General features: G+C 41.4%; 1 protein-coding gene across 1 annotated transcript; it reads left to right on the top strand.

Moving 5' to 3' along the window:
- Positions 1-11: 11 nt before the first annotated feature.
- IMPA2 (inositol monophosphatase 2) lies at positions 12-22,490 on the top strand. The gene is made up of 8 exons (XM_030234989.2): positions 12-128; positions 6,220-6,353; positions 10,853-10,957; positions 13,394-13,439; positions 15,688-15,796; positions 19,300-19,408; positions 19,558-19,709; positions 20,525-22,490. The coding sequence occupies exons 1-8, from the start codon at positions 12-14 to the stop codon at positions 20,638-20,640; spliced, it is 888 nt and encodes a 295-aa protein (XP_030090849.1). The 3' UTR covers positions 20,641-22,490.
- The last annotated feature ends 3,335 nt before the right edge of the window (positions 22,491-25,825 follow it).

Here is a 25,825-nt window from a genome sequence, read left to right as displayed (position 1 = left end):
CGGCCGCCGCGATGAAGCCGTGCGAGGAGGAGGAGGAGGAAGGGCTGGCGGCGGCGGGCGGTGGCGGCGGGGACCCCTGGAAGGAGTGCGCGGAGGTGGCGGTGCAGCTGGCGCGCCGCGCCGGGCAGGTGAGAGCCGGCCCGGGCTGCTCCGCGGCCGGAGGAGCCTTCTCCCGGTCTGAGGAAGGGCCGTGCGGGCGCTTGGCTGGTGCGCAGAGCTGGGGAGGGGGAGGAGGGCGGCGGGCTCGGCACCCGCTCAGCCCGACCGCCGGCGGAGCCCGCCGCGGGAGGGATGGCGGCAGCGAGGCCCCATCCCGGGGGACCCCAAAATTTGGGGGGGCGCATCCTTCGGGGGGCCCACCCCTTGGGGGCCTCATGCCGCGGGGCCACTTCTCTCGGGGCCCCAGCCCGGGGCAGGGGGGGCCCAGCCCTTGGGGATACTTCCCTCGGGGGCTGCATCCCCTCGAGGGGCCCCTTCCCTGGGAGGCCCCATCCCTTGGCGGTTGCATCCTTCGGGGCCAGCATTTGTTTTCCAGCAGCTTGTACAGAGAAAAATAACCGTGTCAAGGAGGTTTTCTCTCTTGTTGGGTCTGGCATAGTCTTCAGAGTGGCTGAAATTCACTTGCTAGGGACAAATAGCTGAGTGATGAAGGTCTGTAGTAGCTTATTTCAGATCCGTGTTTTGACACAGCAGGTTAGTCATCTCAGTAGGCATCCTGACCCCACTCTGTGCAGCAGCAAAACTTCTAAGAGAGCCAAGAAGTGGGATCAGCAGATTGATTGAGAAGCTGGGTGAAACACAAATTTATTCAGCAATGTATATTTCTCCCTCATTTCCATTCTGCTCTATTTTGAAACACGCTTCATACCTATACACTTTGATTTAAGCTCCCTTTTCTATCTTGAGTGCAAGACCTATAACTTTTACTTAGGTGTGTTATTAAACATATTTTCTCCTTAGTGAAAAACAACTACACAGATGAACAGAATGCCAGAGGAGAGGAGACTTGTTTTAATAATACAGGGACTAAATGGATAATCCAAATCAGGATGACAGGTCATGCTCTCACAGACTCTCAAAACAGGAGTTTCTCCGGCACAGCATTCTGCCAGCCATTTCACAAGAAGAGACTCATGACTTGCTCAAGCCTCCACACCTTATTTCTCAAAATACCAATTTGTGAAGCCAGCTTTAAGCTTCCCCAATCATTTCACTTGCTTAGAAAATTACAGCTGAGCACCTTTTCCTGGAAGAAGTAAACATTCTGTAAGACTAATCCTTGAATCTGAAATCACAGTTTGCCATTGCTACCTTGCAAATGGCAGGAAATAGCTGATTCCTTGGCAAGCCAAATTTCAACCAGCCAAGGATATTGTTTAAGTAGGACTTTGGAAACTGGGTAATTTTTTTTCCCAATTATTTTGTCACGCTAAGGAATCTTTTTTGTTACAAAAGGCACTGGAGATCCTTCTGGAAGAGAGGGTGCAGGTATGTCTCTGTTCTTTTATTTAAGTGTCAATCTGCTTCCAGCTATTCCCAAATGAACTAGAGCTAAGGATACCTAGTGTGGTGTAGCATGCATTTGGTAGGACTGGAATTTTGTTGAAAATTGACTGACAAAAATAAGTATTATTTTGATCACCAAAAGCAGTCAATTCCACTAGTCAAGTTCATTTTTTTCCTCTGCTTCTCTTCCCATCCCTCAGGCCTTTCCACCTTCACCTCCATCCCCAGAAATCAGCTTGCACTCTCTGTCTCCCCAGATCCAACTCCAGTCTCCATCCCTGTGTCAGACTTTGCCTCTGCAGCCTTTCTTTTCAGGGGCTCCATTTCTCAGGACTGTGGCAGGTTAGGAAGGTTTGGAGTCATTAGAAAATGTCGACAAGAGTCTTGGCCTGAAGAAAAATGTACACTTCCAGATTTTGGATTTCTAGGAAAAGTCAACCAGTAATACAGTTTTCTGGTGTCCCCTTTTGGCTTATACAACTACTTGATTTGTATTGCATTGTTTCATGACTATAGATAAAATACATCTTCTTTCCAAGAGGTAGGTGTCTATACTCTGGAATAATTTCTTCTAAACTTAAAAGGCCAATAAAGAAGTGATGCTTCTTTATATGTATATATAAGTACATATACACATATATGTCTCAAAAGTGTTGTTGCTGGAGTAACCTCTATTACTGGGTTAAAATCATTGCTTCTCTTGCCCATCCTGTTTTTTAGTTCTTATTACTTCTATGAAATATCACAGGCTCTCATTTAATATATATATGGCTGTTTCATAACGAGAATGGTCATGGTTTTGTAATGTCTGTAATTGACCTGCTTTAAAATTCACTCTACAAGGCCACAAATAACTGCACTTTTTCAAACTTCTCTTCTGCTTTTTCTGTAAGTAAGCTGCTTGCTCTTTTCATGAGAATACACCCATAGGTTTGATATGACTTTTTGCTCAAGAAAAGCAGGCATGACTAGTCCATGCATCTTTGATGCTATTAAGAGCACTGAGTAATATCTGCATTGTTCTCTCCAATTGCAGAATTGGAAAAGCTTCGCCAAAATGAGTAAACATACATCCAGGTGAAAATAAGAGTAAGAAACTAACACTAGGACATAGTATGCTGAAGTCAAAGCCTTTTTTAAAAATTTTTCTTTTTTTCTCTCTTATTTTTTTTTCTTTTTTGGAAAATAATTTTATGAGGCATAAAAGACCTAGCAGAATACCACTAAAAAATAAAAAGACAAAACTTTCACTGGTATTCTAAAAAGCCAAGATTTTTTTTCCATGATGTTAGGTCCCAGGGGAAATTTTTAGGCTATTTTCTATGTAACATGGACAGATGTTTTAGCAAACCAGATTGGATTTTCCTGAATTATTTGCAGGTACTCATGCTTTTTATCTAGGTGTTTGATTTTATCAGTCAGCAAATATTTCAGGACAGTACTGCAAGCATCCAAAATCCATCTTTGATCTCCCAGAAGTGTATGGTGAGTATAAGCAGTATGGTGAAATGAAATATCTGACATGAGCACACTACTGTAGGTGGTTCTCCTGGCAGGTACTGGGGGAAAAGGCATCTTGAGCCTCTGTCTTGTTCATTCTGCTTTGTTATAAATTTTACAAAGGCATTAAAAAAGGAAGAGTCCAGACTGACTGCACTGAGCCCCAGAGTCTCCATTTCCCCTGCTCCATGGGAATGAAGGAGGGAGCAGGGAGAGCCTGGCTCTTGCTCTGTGATGTGGTCTCCATGTAATGATGTGAATGCCCCTTGCTTTGCATAACCCCCCAAAAGCTCCCAAGCAGGGTATTAGGATAAGATCTGCATTAGAGGAGGGGCAACATGGGCTAAGAGTGTTAAATGGCTCTGCTCTAAATAACCATGCTCCCAAAAATCAGTTGCTTAGAAATTGCTGAAAAATCTCAGTAATCTAAGGACAAGCCCTAGTACAGGAATAAAGTCTAGTAAAATACATTTAAAGTCAAATTACAGCATCTTGATTGCCAATTTCATTGTACAATGGGGATAAGGTGCAGCCTCCTGTTTCCATTTCATCATCCTTTGGTTCCTTTGCTTTCTGCTTGCCTGCTACCTGTAACCTAGAGTGAGACTTTATGGAACCCCAAGTACATCTGGAAAGACCAGGCAACTTAGCAGGTATCCACAGACATTATTGTAAGGCTTTGGCAAGGAGAAGAGTTGAGTGATGCTCTCAAAGTATTCTGAGGCACAGACCCTAACACTCTTTTGTAGGCAGGTGACTTTTAGGGATTTTTCAGTATAAATTGACTTTTACACTGCTCTGAGCTGTTTGATCACTTTCCAAAGAATAAAAGTTTTTCACCAATTATGCAGGAAATGTGATCCTTGTGTGGGGCTGCTCTGGCTTGGACTGCATACCTGTACAAGCTGGAGCAAATGCATGGGGTCCCTTTCGTCAAGCCCTTTGTAAGTGGCAGAATGAGAGGCGTCCATCCTGCGTGCTGTGGGTGAGCCTCCACAGATGTGGTGCCCATTTGTGGCTGGTGACCTCAGCCCACCACCATGACTTGTCTCCTCCTCTCCTCTTGACATTCTGCTTGCACAAGAGGTGGGGAGAAGCAGTCATTGCAGGGCTGGTAAATGCTAAATGTGTATCGTGGCTCCTTGGCACGGGTCAGCAGAGGAGATGGGTGAGAGGGCCATTGGCCACCACTTCATAGTGCAGGCACACCCTTGCCTACTCCCACCTCCAAAGGGTCTGCAGCCTCATGCTGGCCACCAGAGAAACAGACAGGGTTAAAGTTAAAAATGGCAACAGGGTGAAGGATCAGAAATGAAAAAATATGAACTTTGAAGCTGGCATGTGCAAAGGGCTGTACTCAAACTGGAGAGATCAAGTGCCAGAGCATGCAATGCAATCAGCTCATTGCCGAGCACGTCCACAGGGGAGAGGTTTCATCTCCACTTTTTCTTTCCCAGCAAGGCTCAGGTATGATCTCACTGCCCTGCTGAGCAGTGGCACTGATTTCAATGGCTGCAAAAATCTCCATCTACTATGCATTCAAACTGAATAGAAGTCAAGAGCGTGGCATTGCTAAGGAGAAATTAAAGTCTTCTCTGTCAAAAGGAGGACATTCCTCATCTATTTCACTATGTGAAGACAATAGGAAAGTAATGAAGAGCAAATAAAATAAAAGGTATCAGCAGAGCAGATTTTTTAGAATACACAACGGAGGGAGCTTGGAGTATTTTGGATTTTGCTTTGGGCTGAAGAGGAGCTCAAGGGCCTTGCTGGAGTTACAGGTTTATGCTTCTATCGTAAATCCTTCAAGATAACCGCACAGGTTTTACAGAAGAGTAAAAAGAGAATTTACAGAGAGGTTTTACAGAGGAGTAAAAAGATTAAGTGTGGTTAATATTTTGATATACAGTAATGAACTTTAGCAAGACCTCAAACTGGAAGCTACTACCTGCCCTCACAAGCTCAGTAAATAGGCACAGCTGATGTTTTACTCACAAAGCAGAAGCATTAGTCCAGATAACTTCTGTAGTAAGGCAATAATTGGCCATATCCATTATTTGTCAGATCAATTAGCACACCCTTCAAATACAGTATTTTATACTACAAAAAACAAGAGTTGAGATGACATTTGGGAGTTTCTGATTCCCTTTCCTATGCATAATGCAGAAGAACCATTTTCTTTAGTCATCTAGTATTTCTCAATGGTTTTAAAATACTTTATCAATGGAAATTTAGTTAAGCAATTTAAATATATAAACTTTAGATGAGAGTTAGAATGTTGATCTTGTTGCTGCTGCGTTTCAAATAAGTGGTGCTTAAGTTTTGCTTGGTTCTGTTTTGTTTTTTTTAAATTTCAAATAATTTATCATTTTCACTGCTTAAAAAGTAAGCAATCTCCTTTTGCATCCTGTCCCTTTATTTTTCTTTTTAATGAAGAAATGGAAAAAAAAAAAAAAAAAACAGAAAGAAAATGGGGGGAAAAGGTGAAAAGCTTTCATTAAGTATTTTCCCATATGTACATTTGTACTTGAGCTTGTAACAGTAATACCCTGGAGAATCAGATAAAGACATTTCCAGAAGAGAGTCCAGGTTTAAATCATTGGTTTCATATCTAGGGAAAGCTTCAATTTTTGTTCTTGTTAAACACATGGCAATTATTTGGGAACCAGAGGGTAGTCAGCATTTAAAGTTCAAAATAACCCACAAAAACCCCAAAAAAGCAATGTTGGCAAAATGGAAACCAATTACGTTTGCCTTATTGCATATCTTTTACAGTAAGAGAGCAGTGGGGTATTGGCCCTGTATATTTAAAAAAAAAAAAAAGGAAAAAGAAAAAAGAACAAAAAGAAAGAAAAAGCACTTTCCTTGAAAACTGCCTGAGCCTTGAGGTTTTATCTTACCATGTGCATACTTTTGGTAATTTTCTAAATCATGATGACTGCCATCATCCTTTTATTCCCTTAGTTGCATCCCTTAATCAATCCTTTTCTGAACTGTCAGGAGTGGTTTTTGCAGAGTGATTCAAAACGCCATGTTCCGAAAGAGTACTCATTAGCTCAGAAGGATTTTTTGTCAAAAAATTATAACAGCCTCTGGTAGAATTAGGCCTACAGCTGTTTTTCAGGATTAGCTATATTTTTTTCAGTGAAGATATTATTTTAGTATGCACAGGCTGAAAGCCTAACAAATCTGATTTATGAACTTCTGTTTCAGATTATTAGGAAGGCTCTAACAGAGGAAAAACAAGTGTCCACAAAGACATCTGCAGCAGATCTCGTGACAGAAACTGATCATTTTGTGGAAAATTTAATTATTTCTGTTCTAAAAGAGAAATTTCCTTCCCACAGGTGAGTGCCTATAGCAACTATCAATGACCTTTTTCTGTCCTTTCCGTGCTGCATCTCTGACTGGCATTTAAAGGGAACTTTAAAAGTCTGTGCATCCTTCTTCTGTCTCTGTATCTTCCTTATATATTTACCTATTGTTCCTACACTTTCATAGGACTACTGTTTTTTATAAAAGTCCCATTTCCTTATACTTAGTACTTTATAATTTCTGTGTTTCTTGATATATATACTTAATAGCAATGTTTGCCCTGTAGGGACATCATGGCTGAAGGTTTCATGTGGATCTCCATGATATTCAGAATACTGGTCTGTTGCCTACTGTATAAGAATTATGCTAATGCTATCTATAAAATATAGCAGAAATATATACTAGCAAAGGTCCCACCCTGCAGACCTTTCCTGTTGCCATCACACATATGCCTTTGCCAGATCAGGAGAGGTAAAAGTGCATGTAATTACATTTACCCTGTGTTCTGTAGTGAGAAGATCAGTGGGAAGCAGGGCTGTTTGCCATCATCATCATTATTTGATGCCTACTCATAAACAGGCTATAAATACTACATGGGGTGCAAACCCAAGGTTTTAAAAGTAGATCAGGTTGTCACTTCCTCTTGATTTATTGTGATCAACTTGAAAATAACAACTCGGCTCATGTACAGATTAGAGAGAGGGTTTGTATTAGTTGCCAGGTTTGGTTTGATGCAGAGAGTGACATTGATTTCTACATTTGACTTCCATGGATAAAATTCATTTTCCTGCAGAGCCAGTGCAAGGCTTGTGTATCCCTTAAATAGTGTCTGACTGTCTGACTCCTTTCTAACTGGGGGCATCTCTGATGGGGATGAGCCTTGCATTCTAGTGCTGTGCAGAAATGAACAAAGAGGAAAATCTGAAGGGCTCAGCTACTAATCTGATTGTCAGTGATGCTGCTGGGCAAAAAACCAACACCACGAGAAAGAGCAGAAAGCATATTTTTATACTAAATATGGGTTTCTAAATACATGCTGTATGGGATGGCATACCGAAGCAGTACTCTACAGCATAATGTGTGGTTCTTGGCTGCAATTCTCAAGAGAGTGCCAGGCTTTACAAGCCTATTATTTGTGTAATATTCCTTCTACTATTGCTGGCTGTACTCTTCTCTCATCTCCACTCTTGTGCTAGTTTTTTTTTCCTTGAGCAGTCTGGCAGAGAACATAAAACCTACACATTTCCCACAAAATGCAAATCACCAGACACACTCAAGTTACTCAGAATGGGAACAAAAGTTGTAAGGTCAACATAGGCCTAGCAACTGAAAAGTCACAGATTTTATCAACTCCACACAGTTAACTTCTGACTTTATAAGTAAATGAAGGAACTGCCATTTCTTAAAGACAGTCATGTTTTGTTGATAGTGGTTGTTGGGTTTGCTTTCAATTTCTTTAGATAATTAATTAATTTAGATTAAAAAATAGATTAAAGCTTAATTTAACTAGACTAGATTAAAACACGTGCAATGAGGAGTCTACTAAAACAGTCAGGGGTTAAATTGAAGTACAATTAAAATATTAAAATATAATTTGTAATGTATTCAGTCTTTCCCCTAACCAGGCTTTGAAAGCAGCACTGAAGATTTCTGTGATTTCTTTTTCTTCTAAATCATCTTGATTCTTATGTCCTCTGAATCAAAAATGGACTTAAGGTGTTAGAAAAATTAAAAGGAATCTTATTAGAATAGGCCGTTTTCACCGAGGTGCTTTTGAGTCTTGAGATACTGGAAATGTACTCAGAAGTACAGAGAAATATTTGGAAAATCCATTCAAAAAGTAATTCTGTCCCATGTTTCTTTTTTCTTCTTGGTTAAGTGGTATGTATCATCTTCATTCACACTTCACTCAAGTTTTAGTCTTTGCTCACTTTTTGGTACTCTGATGTGCCCTGGTGAGTCTTTTCAGAAGGATTTCTTTTCAGATAGATCCAAGAGTTGTGGGTAGGCACAGCCAGACTACCAGGGACTGCTGGTTGCAAAAGGCTGTCCCAACATTTCCCCCTGCTATTATTACACAAACTGTCATCTTCTGTGTTCCTTGTGGCCTTAATTCTGCAGACATTAAAATCAGGACACAGGAGTTTAGAAGGGTCACATCCAACTCTACCTTCCCATTGTTCTGTCCTCGGATCCCCATATGGGGGTAGGTGAGGCACCTGCCCAGATTGAGTCTCCTGCATTTGACTGGGTATCATTCCTGCTGCACAGGATGGTTTGGTACAGCTTCCCTGCTGCTCCTGCAATGAATTTCAGAGTGGCATGAACAGATGTAGTCTAAGGCTTGGCTAAAATTACTGGACTCATTTGCAGTGGGAGTGAAGTGTAATCCAGATTTGAACAGAGGTCAGCAGAGCTGGCAGGCTGGCATGTTAAATTAACTATTTTAATGAGGTGGTTGCTCTCCCCACTTCTCAAGCTGTTCCTAGAATTTACTCCAGAACTTCACGCTGAGTGTTTTGCTTAGTTTGCAGGTTTTTACAGGACGCAAAGCAAGACATATGAGGTGACCTTGCAAGACTCTCACATTTCCCAGTGTTGTATAGCAGCAAGGGTGGGGGGGGAGGTTTGTTACCCATTAGCCCAGATTTCATAAAACGTGCACCTAATCTGGTCCACATCCATTTTGGAAAAATTGCTCTTGAGCATGAAGGATTTATCAGTGGCACTGCTGTGCCCCAGCTCCAGGTTAGCATTTCTGAGCTCAGGGACTGCAGCATCACACCCCCACTGTGAGGGAAAGGTGAGGGACTGGCTGATGATGCTTCAGGGCAAATCATCTTACACAGAAATTCTCCTGTCTTTAATGAGGTTCTCATTTCACCTTTCTTTGGCTTGCCAGACAGCAGCTATAGTTCAAGCTCCAGCTGGGGGAGCTGGCAGAGGGTAAAAGCAGAGGTATAATTTCTGTGGAATATGGATAATCTGAGGTGGGATGGAAGGTGCTCCACCTACAAGATGAACCTCCTCTGCATTCAGCAGCACAGACAAGGCATGATTGGGTTTGAATGCTTATTACAGGATTTGTGAAAGCAAAAGTCAAGTGATACAGCACCAACAAGACAAAATAGTAGAATATTTAGAGCAAGGAGCCTGCTAAGTGTTATGTTAAACTGAGAGTTTCAAACACCTGTTCAAGTCTTTCTCGTTTCTCAGTTGTGCATTAGCACTTTGTCCTTCAGCTGTTTCTTTTAATGGAGATGAAAATAGTAACAAACATTTCCTAATTCCCTCTTTGTACCAGCTGGGGGTCTGTAATGCCATCAAAATAGTCTGTTTCTGCTTAGGTTGAGGCAGAGTAGCATTTGGAAAATTCCAGAAGTCTCCTCCTGTGATGTCTGCAGAACATTTTAAACTCATGGCTTTAAGTGTTACCTGGAATCATGAGGTACAAGTTGAAGACACAAAATAAAATAGCTGCTACTCTAGTCCTAGGGAAGGACTCTGTTGCGGTGTGATGGTAATTTTTCCAATAGGACTCTTTTGCAAAAGACATTTTCTCTTTATTTTATCCTTTTTTTTTTCTCTTTGTGTCTTTGAGAAAAGCTTTTTTTGTCTTCAAGCATTTGCAGCAACTCTGAATACCACTACCAGCTGTTCAAATGTGAAACCACCAGCAAGATTCAGTACTAGCAGTTGGAGTCCACTCCTGCTGTACATAAAGGATTTTATGAAAATCTGTGAGAGTAGCACCTGCACATCTCTTACAGAAAGAGACCTTGGGCAGTTTATGGGAAAGCAGGGATAATTAAGGTTGACAGGAAATGTGCCAGAACTGGATGTTCGTTTCCCAGGGAAAAAGGAGAAAAAAAACTACTAAAAAAAACTGGGACAGAACAACAGAAGAGAAGATGATCTCAGATTTCATTTTGTCCCTTGTGCATCCAAACAACAAACAAACAAAAAATAATTTGTTGATTTTTTTTCTGGGTCATGGGAAAAAGAAAGTCCAGCTTTGTAAACCTCTTAATTTCCTGATTACTGTAAAAAATACAGATAGGAGCAAGATTGTGGATTTTCTAGGAGTGTATTATTTCCCTCTGACTGAATTTGACTGCAGAAGAGAAGCAGATACAGTTTGCAGTTTATATTCGTTACTACAAGAGACAGACCTAACCCATAAAATTATATTCTGCATAAAATAATCTTCTCCTTAAGTTCCAGAGTTGCCAGTTCAGATTTATTTCTACATTCATTTTCATGGCTTCCTTAATGGTGTATTGGGGAAGTGTACTTAAGAGCCCTTTTTGGTCATGTAAAATAGTATGCTGTAGAACTCTCCCTCAAAATCTCTATGAAAGTTACCAATTCATAAATTTAAAAAGCAGTATGTATGTTTACTTTTATACAAGTTTTATGGAGAGAGGGAGAAGTTCTCTCTTAAAAACCAGAATGATGGGATTGTACTTTCCAAGCCATGTATGTAAGCTAATGTTCTGGGATACTTGTTTTACCCTTGCACCAAATGCAGGTTTATTGCAGAAGAGTCCACTGCTGCAGGTTCAAAATGTGTCCTTACCGACAGTCCCACCTGGATTATTGACCCTGTGGATGGAACATGCAACTTTGTGCACAGGTAAATGGCCTGGGAAACCCATCAGAACCCAAAACGCAGCTTCTCACAGGTCCTCCCTTCCTCCTGAAGTTGCTTTTCCCTGGTGGGGATGCACACATAGGAGCCATCCCTTTATCTCTTGGTACCTGGTGTGGTGTGTGTGCGGGAGGCTGCGATTGTGCTGTTACCTGAGGGCGAGATGGAGTTTGTGCTGCTGCCCCCCATGTCACACCCCCAGCTCACAGCCCCAGCTCACAGCTCCTGACTCACACGCCCAGCTCACACCCCTGACTCACAGCCCCAGCTCACACTCACACTCAGAGCTCACACTCACAGCCCCAGCTCACACTCACAGCCCCAGCTCACACTCACAGCCCCAGCTCACACTCCCACCAGCCCCAGCTCTCCACTCACAGGCCGCAGCTCACATCAAGCCCCGCACACACTCACAGCCCCAGCTCACACTCACACCCCCCCGGCTCACAGCCCCAAGCTCTCACCTCACAGCCCAGCTCTCAGCTTTCACAGCCCAGTTCACACCCCCGGCTACAACACAGCGCCGGCTCACCCTCACAGCCCAAGCTCTCACTAACAGCCCCAGCTCTCATCACAGCCCCAGCTCAACACTCACAGCCAGCTCTCAATACCCCCGGCTCACAGCCCCAGCTCTACTCACAAGCCCCCAGCCTCACCACTCCACAGCTCACACTCACAGCCCCAGTAACACTATCAGCCCCAGCTCACAGCCCCAGCTCTCAATCACTAGCCCAGATCTCAATCACACCCCCGTGTCACAGCCCCAGCTCTCACTCACAGCCCCGGCTCACACTCACAGCCGCAGCTCACACTCACACTCACAGCTCACACTCACAGCCCCAGCTCTCACTCACAGCCCCAGCTCACACTCACAGCCCCAGCTCTCACTCACAGCCCCAGCTCACACTCACAGCCCCAGCTCACACTCACAGCCCCAGCTCACACTCACAGCCCCAGCTTTCACTCACAGCCCCGGCTCACACTCACAGCCCCGGCTCTCACTCACAGCCCCGGCTCACACTCACAGCCCCAGCTCACACTCACACCCCAGCTCACACTCACAGCCCCAGCTCACACTCACAGCCCCAGCTCACACTCACAGCCCCGGCTCACAGCCCCGGCTCAACCCTCCACCCCAGCTACAGCCCGGATAACACTCACAGCCCCAGGCTTCCTCACAGCCCCCGCTTCACACTCACAGCCCCAGCTCTACTCACCGCCCGGCTCACACGCCAAGCACCAGCTAACACTCAAAGCCCCGCGCTCTCATCACAGCCCGGCTCTCACTCACAGCCCGCTCTCCCTCACAGCCCAGATCTCACTCACAGCCCCAGCTCAGAGCCGTGTCTCACCCACATTCCCGTGCAGGGAGCGAGCGCGCGGCGCGGGAGGAACAAGGCAGTGCTGTGAGCACGCTTGGCCCAGCGCCACCCGTGGGTTTTGCACATTCCTGCTGGGAATCCTGCCCTTCAGACCCAGGCGCTTCCTTCTTCCTGGGAATTGCCACCCTGCGTGTGTGCAGAGCAGCACTGAAAGCTGAGTTGTGCAGAGATGCTGGTGTTAAATTTCTAAAGTACCTCCACAAAACTAGGGGTCCTTGCTGCAAAAATTAAGACTTTTAACTCACCATTTGAGTGTTAGGAACTGTAAACTAATGACTATTCATAATATGTGTACTTAGAAACACTGCCTTAAAGTTAGTGGCTTAAAAAAACTACAATTTTCATAAAGAAAAATAAAAAAAAAAAAAAAAGAAGAAGAATTTCCTTGACTTTTGGTGCAATTACACAGAATTCCAGGGGAGGTGGGCAGTGTCATGTGGTGATGTTTCATGCAATTCTTTCTAGCAATATTTTATGGACTTCCAAAGTCCTTTTTGAAATGTGTTTTTAAGAAATGAATTTATTTCATTGTTCAAAATGTAATAATTATACAGTAGTCAAAAGGACCAAATTAAATACATGACAATCACTTTGAAAAAGGACAACATAGAGGAATTGGTTTCTTTTCCTGCTGTTGGTCAGCAGCAAGGTATCTCCATGCTACTTAATTGCCACCTCAGATGCAAAGCTTGAACGAAGTGTGTTTCTAAAAGCAATGACTTGTTATAACATTAGTGGTTTTATACTGGATGATTCAATCACACTAAAGCAAAAACATCCCTAAAATATACAATATGTTCAGTGTAAAAATTGTGACGTCTTCATGAGTTTATTTCTTGCCCTCTCCAATATTAACTTACATTTTAAAAAGAATTGACAAAGTTAAAGGGCTGACAAAGGAGAAGTAGTGTAATGTCAAGTGCATTTTGACAAATAAACTTACAGAGCTGCATGTGGGGTTTTGTTGCCTAAGGGGATTGCATAAGGAGTAAGTTGAGAGATTTTTCACCAGTACTATTTCATTTCTTATTTTTCACAGATTTCCAACAGTGGCGGTGAGCATTGGATTTGCTGTTAACAAAGAGGTATGAAGTATGTTCTTTAAGATGGGCACCTGAGAGTTGGCTAGAAGTCTCAAAACCATGTGGGAACTTTAAATTAAAAAACAAAAACTTAAAAAAATCAGTCACTACTCAGATTTTCCTATGCTTTTTAAATGCATCTGATCACACTCTCCTCATCTAAAATCATAGTCCTGTAAAACCTATATATGCCAAGTGGCAATTTAAAAAAAATCTATGAATTAATAAAAGTATTATGGGATTTATTTGGAGAAGAAGGAAGTACTGGTGTGAGCAAGGTTTAGTTACACAAAACCATAGTAAGTTCAATTTAGTGCTGCCTCTTCATAATTTAAACATATATCCCAGTGTTCCTGTGTTATTGTTATTGCCTCTTTCCTGCTAGCAGTATCTGTGAAAGCTAACTCCTGCTAGGACTCAATGTAGAGCTGATTTTATGAAGAGGGTTAAAGTATGGGCCTAGTTCATTCAATCTGCATTGGTATTTTTGTTAATGTAGTAAAATAGCTATATTTGCCTCATGAGACCTTGATTATAGTGAGGCTGGGAAGGTATCTAGCCTTCAATGTGCCATTTTGAGTTTCTTAGCTATAGTCATTTGTGCTAGTGCCTTTTCTCCAGATGTTGCTGGTTTGCAATTTGATATATATCTATGAAATAACTGGTTACTCAAACTGCCAATGAATGTGCCTCTTTCAGCCTAATTCCACAATCTTTAATATATGTATAGCTTTAAGCAAAGCCAGCAAGAATTCTGTGCAGTAACAACCAAGTTTTCAGATGTGCTAGTGCCTCTTACTGATTTAAAATCAATAATGTTGTGTACTTCTCTGGTTAGACTTTTCCAATATGGAAACTGCAGAGAAACACTTCCATGCTTTTCTGAAATTTATTCATTGCCAAAGGTCCTTTTGAACACTGCATTTTATTACCAGACAGTTTTCGCTGATATTTATGTTTTCTAGAACACCGTCATGATTTTGATGCTGCATATTTTGGGTTATGTAAACTAAACAAAGCTGAAACAAAAGTAAAGAATGATGTTAAATCTCCCTCAGTTAAACAATTAGGACAAGCAGAAAAAAGAGTAAACTGAAAAGGAGCCAAAGTACACACAGGGGAACTGGCCTGATTATAAGCCTTGAAGAAATGCCTGCAGATGTCTTTAGGGAAAGAGTCTGTAAATAGTGTGTTCCTCAAAAAAACCCCTTGGTTTAGATGGGACCTCGGGGTAAGGAGCCAGGACAGTCTATTCCCTTTAAATTGTCTCTGATGAACACCAAGTGCAGCAGGAAAAGGTTTGAAGTCTAGAACATCTGAGATGTTTTCTTGACCTTGTGGCCAAATTCAGACACCTTGGGGAAGTCACTTAATTTTTGTGTACCCCTAAATTAAATAATTCTAATATTACTGATCAAGGGGCAATTTTCAGAGCTGACCCTTGAAGTTTGTAAAGTGCATTAAAGTCTTTTGATGGAGCTTATTAAAGTAATAGAAAGTTTAAATACCAAGGGTTTGATTCTGACCCTCTTTTCATTGGTAAACAGAATCTCCCACGAAAAGTCCAGTGTTGCACATTCTTAAGTTTCATTGTGGGTATTTCTGTCCAGACTCCTTCTCTTGGAGTCCTGTGACTTCAAGAGATTTTCACAAAAGGATTTTGCAGAGAAGGATTTGGACAAGTGACTAGAGTGTACTGCTTTGATTGAAAAAGCAGAAAAATTCAATGCACCACCAAAGCTGAGGTGCCTACAAAAGCATCCACTGTTAATGAAGAGTGCCATGACTCCTGAGTTTGGATGCCTGACTGATCCTGGGGCTGCAAATCTTTATGGTCCAGCCAAGGTCAGTGGGATTGCTTCAAGGAGTAACTGCTCACCAGTGAAAGCAAAGCATTCAGAGTCTTGCCTCAGAGGTTTTGAGTATTTTCAGTAAAAACATTTCAATTGCATTTGAAAACAACTCAGTGTTTAATCCATTCTAATGTGAACAGAAACAAGCTGTGAGTAAGAATTTAGAGGATCAGGAACACATTAACTTGCATTAACTTTTCTTTATAAACTGAATTTTATATGACCTATAGCTCAATATCACAGTAAGAGTAAAATTATTCCCGTTTTTTAGCATCAGTGTAATCTTTATTATGTGTACCAATTAAAATATTGCTGATCTTTTTGCCATTAGTAGTTGTTTATATTTATGATGAGTAATTTGAGTTGCATTCATTTCTTTCCTTTTCAAAATCTTAAAGCTTGAATTTGGTGTAATTTACCACTGCACTGAAGAACGATTATACACTGGTAGAAGAGGTCAAGGGGCATTTTGTAATGACAAAAGGCTTCAGGTATCAAAAGAGACAGGTTGGTCTAGATTTTGTTAGAACTCTAAAAGGAATATATTAATTTTGTTTCAGAGTTGTTGCAAATCATCATTAGGATAATGAACATCATTATCCTGATGGAAAGTATTTCACCTGCATGATAATTTTGTTGTTTTGTGTTTGTTTTTTTCTGAAAAATCACTTTCCTCCTTTTCTTTTTAAAATAGACATCTGAATATGAACTATTTAAATAATCCTAAATTATTTTGCTTCACAACCACTGTTTAAAATAAGGAAGAATGTGTAGATTCACCAGTTTCATTCCAGGTGAGCCCTGGCATAACTTTTTATGAGCAGGATGCAATGGGAATGGTGAATCGAATTCAGAGTACTGTTGTGGCTGCTGTTCACTTCTTTTCCAGTGATCTTGTACGTCACAGAGTGTCTGATGTCTGTAGGCAAATGTGCTAAGAGTGAATTAAAGGGTGCATGCTTCATGAGGGGCTCTTTAACAGCTTGCTCTGGTGTGTGAGGTGTATTTCCATGTACAAATAGCCAGCAACACTTTGCCAACACTTGAATGGAATTCTTTTGTCTTTTATTTATAGTTAAACTAATCATAGACCTGTGTGTTCATCTAATGATTATATAAAATAATAATTTTATATTATTTAGAGAAGTTTTCTTTTAGATAATCAAAATGCAGAGGAGAGCATAGCACTCAGTTGGGAGTGGAAGCAGACATATGCCAGAAGTGTGCACCACTGTACACACAAGGTGGTAAAAATTTCACCCCAAAGAGAGATTTAGTGAGCTCAAAACACAGTAAATTCGAGCAATTAGACATACAGATTTCTTTAGTGCCTGAAGCAGACCCTGCATCAAAATTTCACCTGAAATTTGGGAAGTTTGGCTATTCATCTAAGTTAATAGTGATCTGGAGTTTACATATTTGGAGAAACAGATTGTAAAGTCATTGTAAATATTAAAACCCTAAGATTTGAATCACTGATTACACATCACATTTTTATCAGTGCTCAAATATCTCATATTCCAAAAAAGCCCATACTGGCAGAGACTATTAGGAAGACCTGGGGGTGCTCCCAGGTGGGCTGCATGAACCACCGTGGAAATGGCCTCACATGCTTTTGCAGTCAGAGGGTTCTGGTTTCCAGCGGAGCAATGAACAATTTTGGCACATGTCACTTCTGCCTTCCTTTCTCTAGACATCCAGTCTATGTGGGTGTCTAGAACATAGCAAGGGAAATAGACCTTCTGCCCTTCCAAAGGCTTTGAAATTTTCTTTTGTTTTGAGATACATCATTTTGTGGTGGGAAATTTTCACCAGTGAAGCTGGAGCTGCTTTAATCTCACTCCTACTGATATTCTAAGTGTTTTAAATCACAATTCCTCTCTAAGGGCTGTGGCTTCAGTGAAATAAACCAACCCTATAGGACAGACTTGTGTTTCCCTCTGCCTGCCACTGGAATTGAATTGGCCATGATGTGTTTGAGACCCAAGCTGTCATGTCACTTGTTGCCATTTGTTTTCAGGAAATGTGACTGTTGTATGACGTTGATCTACACTTATACATTCATTGTTCAGGCTTAATCATCTGAAACCACAGCCCAGGCAAACATTGTTCTTTGTCAACACCCAGTTTTGTAGAGGTTTGATAGGGAGTCCATGCAGCTATTAAACACTTAAATGAAGGATCCATCTTCCCTGTTATCTTGAGTGATACTTTCTTCTCATGCTTAGATTGATGTCAGGCCTTACGTGTGTTAATACTGTAAATGCGTTTTCTTTTTTTAATCTTCTGGGGTCAACAGAACTGATCTTTTCCTCATAAATTTATCCATACCACTGTGAAATCTTTTCTACCAACCCCACATATTGAATTCCTGAAATCTCATAGTGTCTTGTGATCAGTCAGCTCTTTTTCCCAAGCAGAGACCTCCCTCTTAGTTGCCTTAGTCTGTTCATCCAATTTCCAGCTGTAGCCTTGAGGAAAATTGAAGAGATCTCTCTATGCATTAGAAATATTTTTAATAACACAAGAATAACTGTCTCAGTTACAACCTGACTGTGACTGGCATATTGTGAATGCTTGGTGCATTTCTGCAATGAGATGGACATTAAATGTTCTCTAATTATAAACTGGGTCTCTTATGCAAAATAATCTAAGGCAGATTGCTTTCACCATCCAGAATTTTTAGTAGTGGCTAAACAACAAATACCCTCCAGCGTGCCTGGATTGGTGTTTTTCTGTTTTAACACAGTAATTTAAAAAGCAGCAGTTGAATCTGTGCTCCTACAGTTAATATTTGTGACACCCCGTAACTTTTAATCTAATTACATACCTGTTACTTACCAACCATTTCACCATGCTGCTGGAATCCATGAGGTTCATCTGCAACAGTAAATTCTTTAGTAGCCTGTTTAATTAAATGGTGCCCCACTCCAGCCTAATTTGCTCTCTGAAACCTCCTTGCTCCTTGTGCAGAGAACTTTCAGCTCATGCAGGTAGCTGTGAGAACCAGGCAGAGGTTGCCTACCTGAAGGAATGCCTCACCTTCAGCCCAGGGTAGGAGGTGACACCTGGCACAGGGCACAGCCCAATCAGTGAGCTCCCAACCACTAAACCTTTGAGTTTTGCCATCCCTTTAATGCCTCTGAGTTCAGCTGGCACAGGAGGAGCAGGGACACTTGGCATTTGTCAGCCATCTCCACCTGCACTGGCACACTCTTATTGTAGCCTGGCAATTTTCAGATCTCACATGAGGACTGCTTCAACACCTCTCAAGTCACTGTGAGTCTCTCCTTTGACTGTCCACAAGGCTGGTATCTCCATCTGCTCCAGGAGAGCATTGCCTTTGCTGAACACAAGACAAATAGAACTTTCACAGATTATTATTATTATTATTATTATTATTATTATTATTAAAAATACTGCTTTGATTTGTCATAAGAAGGGCTTTATTTTTTTCTGTCATAAGGTGTCTTCAGTCTTTGAAATGCCAGAATGGGCTATTTCTAGATGACTGGTGATTTAGGGGGAAACTTTTCTTTCCTCTTACTGGGTTCCCAAATGTTTATAATTGGTTAACAAATTGCATTAGAATTCTCTATTCAAGAACCATCATGTTTTCAAACACAAATAGGTTAACATCAGAAGTCATTAGATTACTGGATTATTTTTAGTTGACTGCTAATATTAGTGAATTTGCCAAAAGGTGACTGGTCAATGAAATAAAACAATGTATGGAAAGAGAAGGAATGTAAGAATGCATTACATTCCTTACCCACCTGTTTTGGGTGGGTTTTTTTAAGTGTGTTTAGAGCAGACTATTTGATAGGAGAAACCTAGTTTTGTTTGAATTTCTATGCAAAGTTGTCACTTTATGAAAAAGTTTGGGGTTGTAAAAGGGGCGTGAAGATTATTTTTTTGTGACAAGTCCATTAGTGTTTAATTTAAAAACAAATTTATGGAACCTACCTGGAAGCTGCTGAATTAATGGAAACATCTCTCTACCATTGCAGATATCTCGAAGGCCTTAATTTTAACAGAAATTGGTCCAAAACGTGACCCTGCAACTCTGAAGTTGTTCCTTGGTAACATTGAGAGACTGCTCAAGGCCCAAGCACATGGGTAAGATGTTTTACAGCATATGTCTCACGTTTATGACCAAAAAGTCTTTAAAAAAAGTAATATTAAAAAAAAAAAGATTGAAACAAGTGTGTTGTACACAGAGGTTGAAGTCAAAAGCATTTTCTTCTCTGTGTTGCTGTGGGGTGCAGGGTCCGTGTCATCGGGAGCTCCACGCTGGCCCTGTGCCACTTGGCGTCCGGCGCTGCAGACGCCTACTACCAGTTTGGCTTGCACTGCTGGGACCTGGCAGCAGCCACTGTCATCATCAGAGAGGCAGGTGGCACTGTGATAGACACTTCAGGTGAGCAAGATGCCCTTGCTTTTCCATTGACTGTTGGGGCACTGGCTGAGTGTCACCCCTGTGGCTCTACCTCATTTCTAGCAGTATCCTGTAGAAAGGTCTGTACCCTCCGCTAGGCTCAGGCTGGTTATTCAGAACACACTGATGTAATTCCAGCATGGGCTTTCAGCCCATCAAAGGTCTTCTGAGTCAAACTGTATTTTCATTACTTTGAGTAATTCCCTCAAAGCCTCATATCACAGTAAGGAACCAGCCCAGGAGACTGGCAGGTACTCTCAGATGTTCAAATTAGATTTCAGCCGAGACATCCTCCCGAGAAAGGAGGACTCTGAGGTACCAGTTTGGACATATATGACTAGAAACTACTCAGAGGGAGTAAAGGGCAGCACAGTCTCCAGATTATTGCTTAATTAATTTAGATGACACACATCTCAGAGTAATGGTTTATTGGTGACCAGTACCTGGATACTGTGGAAAGATCTGGTCGATTAAGAAGGGTAATGAATGAACTGATTGAACTAATGAATTGAATGAACTAATTCCTGTCCCGTTGTTAGGAAAGGGGAATATTGCATTTATTGTTGGCTACTGAACAAATCCAGGCATTCACTGCTCCTCTTGCATACTTTGGCTCAGTATCTAGAATTTTATAAAATATTTTATTGCTGGAGATTTCCATGTAGGAGTTGATGAGTTAGGTTGTCCTTCCTACCCCAGAAGGAGCTACGTATGAAGTTGTTTCTGTGTTTCTGACCCTATCTAATTACAGCATGGCTTATATTTAAGACACTTCTGGTTAATCCTCTTGTCCTCAGGGGGACCTCTGGACCTTATGTCCTGCCGAGTGATTGCTGCAGGCACGAGAGAGATGGCCATGTTCATAGCTCAGGAAATACAAACCATCCACTACCGGCGCGACGACGAGAATTAAACGCTCCTTGTGCGGAGCGTGCCCTCCGAACCGCATAACGCGTGCGAGATGGGTGTCTTGAAAGGGTACGTGATTACAGCAGGATGATTCCTGGGGAGATTTTCTGTGTCAAATATTTTTTATAAATTTGTTACCATGTGAGGAGGCATAGGGAGATTTTTAGACCTCTGAGAATCGTGTTTCCTTTTTAATATGTATCTCTTTCAGCAGTATCTTTTTTATAAGATAGAATATTTTACTTGTAGCAAATTAGTCTCAAAAGTAAGTTGTAATTTCATATCTGTGGGGCTGATATTTAGTCTTTTGTAACACACAGCTAAAAAATGGAACTTTATTTTTACAGATGCAGATCTCAGGTAAATGAGCTTTAGGACTGTAGTAAAGGAGGAGTAGTTGAGATGTGTGCCTATAATAATTCCCCTGTTCCACGATGCTTAAGAATGCAATAAAAATGGCATTGTTATTCCCTAACCAGGTCATAGCTCTGTATCCATATATGTACATCTCTGTGTGTCTCTGTGTGTGTATATATGTGTATATATGCACCTACACGTGTCCATGGATGTACACACACACATCCCCGGGGGTGTATGTGTATATATATGGATACCCTGGATGTTTACAGCAGCTTAGAGGATGCATAGAGAGAAGAAAGCTAATATTGGAAACTGTTTTCAGGTAATGGGTTTTTTTAGGTTACTTAGGTGATTCCAGTCAGGGCTATCCAAATGGCAAATAGCAGAGCTGACCATGGAAAACATTTAATTGTTTTACAAACTGCCCAACTAGTTTTGTTTCTCTTCATCCCTCTGCATGGGCATAAATCATACTATCCTGTAGGCCTCTGTAAGATACTCAAACCTGCAAACAATTACTACCATAGAGTACTTATAGTTAAAACCAGGAATATTGAACTCAAGCTGAGTTATTCACAGTATTAACTATGACATGCAGCAGTAGGAGGCCAGCAGAATAGAGCACAGTGTCAAAGAGCTGTTGATTTTAGAGAAATTTCAAGCAGAACAGCAGGATTTGGCCCCTTACAGGCAAGTTATTAAAAATATGCACATAAGATATGCTTGCAAAAAGTTGTAAATCACGTGCCCTTCTTGCACAACGTTGTAATCACACTTTTTGATCAGAAAAGCCTGTAAAATCAGTTACATATATTTCCTAAATACACAGTTGTTCTCTATCCCTGTATCTAGCCCATAATTTCTATTTAGATTGTGTTTTAAATCACACAAGTGTGTCAAGAAAAGCAGTTAATATGAAATCACTTATATTTTTTCATCAAAAATTAAAAGGTATCTCTTTTTTGCAAGAGTGCAAATTGAATAAAGGAATGAGCCAAAAGAGTTGGTTAAAAATCTAACTTTTTTTTGTACACTGCATGTGTAGACTTTATAAACGTGATCAGAAATCTGCTTAGAAGATACAAACTAAACAATATTTTTTAAAAATAACCTTGTGTGTGTTTCTTGCAATGAAAAATGTTTTTCACTAAATATAACATGAAGTTCTGTGTGATTTCTTGATATTTTTTCATGAGAAATACAAAATATTGACTGTGTGAGGAGCATCTAACTCCAGCTAAGCATTTTAAAGCTGATGGTTCTTTGCAGAAAACCAGCGCTTTCCATCACAGTGATCAACGTTTTGTCACTGCTCCCTTTTACCCCCTTCATCTCTTTGTATCCCTGTTTGGAAAAGGAGACTGTAAGCCCTCCGGGGCAGGAACTACAGTAGTTTGGCTCTGGGTTTTCACAGTGCTAATAGGATGAGATCCTGGTCCACAGCTAGGCACTGAGGTGCTATAATAACACAAGTAATAAATGCTAATGGGCTCACTTGTCTCTTGTTCACTGTCCCCCCACTTCCCGGGCACAGAGGAGATGGCAGTGACAGATGCAGGGCTTGGTGGCACGGCTCTGATTCCAGGCTGCTTAGCCCTGGCAGCCGTGGGAGCAGCTGGGGCTTTACTCAGGCTTGTGCCGTGCCTGTAAGCCCTGGAAGGAAGCTTATGCTGGCAGGGGACCAAGTGTGGTGGGAGCTCAGCCCCACTTCATCCGCTCCCCCCCTCACCCAGTCCCCCCCACTGCATGTGTGAGAGACTGTTTCGTGGCTCTGCAAGGTTTCCCTGCAGCTCAGCTCAGTTGTACAAAGAGAGTCTCTGACCCAGTTAGGGCTGCTGTGCCCTGGCACTCCCAGAGCTCGGCAAAGCAGGGAAATCTGTGCATCCACTCCAATGGCACACGCCAGCAATTCGCAGTGCTGGGAGCCAAGCAAGGCAGGAAGGGAGAAGTGCAGAAACCCAATCCCAAGTTCTCGTTTGTGCCCAGGATGCAGTCTGGGTTTTTATTTGGACTGTAGTCCAAGTATGTTAAACTGGCCCTGTGTGTGGGGAGCAACAATCCTGCCTCCCTCACCTCCTCTGCTGCCTGTGTGCCAGGGCAAACATTTCTGAACCCTTCCAGGGGACCAGATGAGTGAAGTGATCTGCCTGCAAAGTACCCCAGTAAACAACAAAGGGATTATTCTCGAGGCACACCGTTTTCCCAAGCCAATTCACTCCCTGGCCACTATGAGCAGCTGACTTCAGGCACCAAAGGGGGTAGCAGGGGGCAAGCAGGACAGCTCCCTTCACGAATGGTGTCACAGTATCCCTGTTCAGAGTTTGCATCAAATTGCAGCCTTAAAGTTATTTGACTGCAATAAACAGTACTGGAGCTTGTCCTCTCTTCCTTATTTCTTGATAGCCAAGAGAAACTTCGCTCAGCATGTGCCCAGCAGCTTGTCCTGTGAGTGCAACATTCATAGTGCAGCACATTAGCCAAAAACATAAATTTCCCCAAAACGCTCAAACACGTGGACTCTTTCCTGCCAGCTGTTGTAAAATGCTTCAGCTGTTTTCCAGTGCATACATTATGGAGTACATAATGTATCCAAGATGGATGAAGATTTTCTCCCTGAACAGCAGCACAGCAAAGACTCCTGTGCTCTGAAGAGTGCTTCCTCTGTAAGCAAATGGTGCTCAGCTTCCCAGAGCTGTTCCAGTTCATGCCTGCATCACTCACCAGCTCACTGGAAGAGAAAAACCTCCAGTCTGCTGGTCTGATCTCAAAGGGTGCTTTCTGGTAGAATAAAAAGTGAAAATAGCTGTAAACTCCAGGAAAATGGTCAGTGCCTGATCCCTCTGCACTGTGTGTCTTGTTGAGCTTGTCAGATTTTGCAGAACAAGTCCCAGAATGTTTCAGGTGCTGAAGGACTGATATTTTCCCCTTGATTATATTAGTTAATCTCCCAGTACTGAAGAAAATATGCATGTATTGGAGCATTTACCTAGGGGCCCACAGGCAGCATTCTCCATGCTTCATCTAGAATTTGGTTCCTGTTGGCCACAGCTTCGATTAAAGGAATAAAAATATCACTTACCAGTAGCAATTCTGGTGTCAGAATTAGAGTTTTGCTGTTCCCTCAGCAGGGCTGGATCTGTTCAATGTCTGCACAGGAGATGTGCAAGGGGGATCTCTGAATAATGAAATAAGACCTAAGCCAGTATACCAAATTAACACAGACCACACCTTTTTCCTGGTACCTTCCTAGAGCTGCCAAGACTGTTTAAATTATGATTTTTTTCATGCTAGCAGGGAAGCTGTGTACAAAAATGTGCTCTGATTCAGGACTATATTGTCAAGACTGAAAACGAAGAGAAGTCAAAATTATTGTTCCTCCAGCAGTTTCCAATTTACAGCATGTCAAAGTCAAGCCTTTCATAAAACAGCTCCCCAACAATAAGGAGTGCAACAAATCATTCACCAGCAGTGGAAGGAGGATTTTCCATTTTCTTTAATCCATCCACCAGTCACGACAATAGCACTATAGGATGCTGCATTTAATATGCATGCTGTGTTCACATAGCAGAAGAACTAATTCTATTCCAAAGAGGAAGAACTGTTGTCACTAACTCTGGATTTCCATGGGGCTTGCTCCTGAAGTTTCAGTTTTAAAATGCATTACAACGGTGGGTTTGTACTTCTGTCCTTTTCATCCCATTATATTTGTGCAGTGAATTTTAGAGTAAAATGGACATAAGTGTGACCTTTCTTGTCACAGAACAGGAAGATGCATGTTTTACAACATGAAGAAGCTGAATTCTGTACCAGCATAGTGAATGTTACTATTTCAATGACAAAAAAAAAAAAAAAAAAAAGTGCAATTTCTCTTGTGTACAACCATATCTACAAAGGTAGCACAGTGCAGCCTGGTAACTAGGCAGCCAGAGAGACCCACTTCATACAGGTGGGGTGGGAATTGGTCAATGATCAGAAGGCTCTTTAATTGCAGTGACTTCTATGCAATTACTGAAATCCTTTATATCATACTGAATACTTCAGTACATACCCTTATAAACACCATTTATACATTTTTCATCCTTTTATGCACACTGCTACTTCATGCTGCCTACTGCACCATGCTTCTTCAGTTAGCTACTGACTTTTAGTTTTACTAAAAGCCAGTATTTTTTTAGTGGATGCTCAGGATTTTTATAATATTGCCATTAAAACTTTTGTTTCCCATTTCACTGAAACAAACTGATTCAAAATTGAGGTCTGAGCCTTCCTGCCAACACTTACCAGGAGGAATTAGATAAAATGGTGGAGTTGTACCTCTTTTCAGGAGAAATAAAATAGCCAACATTTTCTCATGCAGGCAGAATTTTCTATCTGGTCACAGAGGGGAAAGCCTCCTTTCATTTGGCAATGCCTGGTTTGCAACATGGAAGATGAGACACCTCCAAGCAGGAGTGTTTTCCTCCTCCAAGCACTTACTGTCAAAATCAGTGCTAGTGGATATGTGACAATACAATTTGGAAAAAAAAAATACTATTTGAATATTTAATACAGTCTTATATTTCAATATTAATTTAATGGTGGAATCATAGTATTTTATTCATATATGCATATAAATGTATAGATATGACAGCTAAAAATTGAGTCTGGAATAAGGTTTTTTTATACAAATTTTTAATACAAAGGCTCACAAAAGACAAAAATTGTCTTAAAATTTCTCAGTGTTTGTGTCTCCAGCCACCTGTCCCAATCAAATTTAAAGTGTTCATCTGTGGAAAGAAAAGCATTTATTCAGAGATGTTTTCTAAGACAAACAATTTTGCAGACACATT

The sequence above is a fragment of the Serinus canaria genome, chromosome 2, assembly GCF_022539315.1.
Source record: "Serinus canaria isolate serCan28SL12 chromosome 2, serCan2020, whole genome shotgun sequence".
NCBI classification, from domain to species: domain Eukaryota; kingdom Metazoa; phylum Chordata; class Aves; order Passeriformes; family Fringillidae; genus Serinus; species Serinus canaria.
This window is presented reverse-complemented; position numbering and strand designations above follow the sequence as displayed.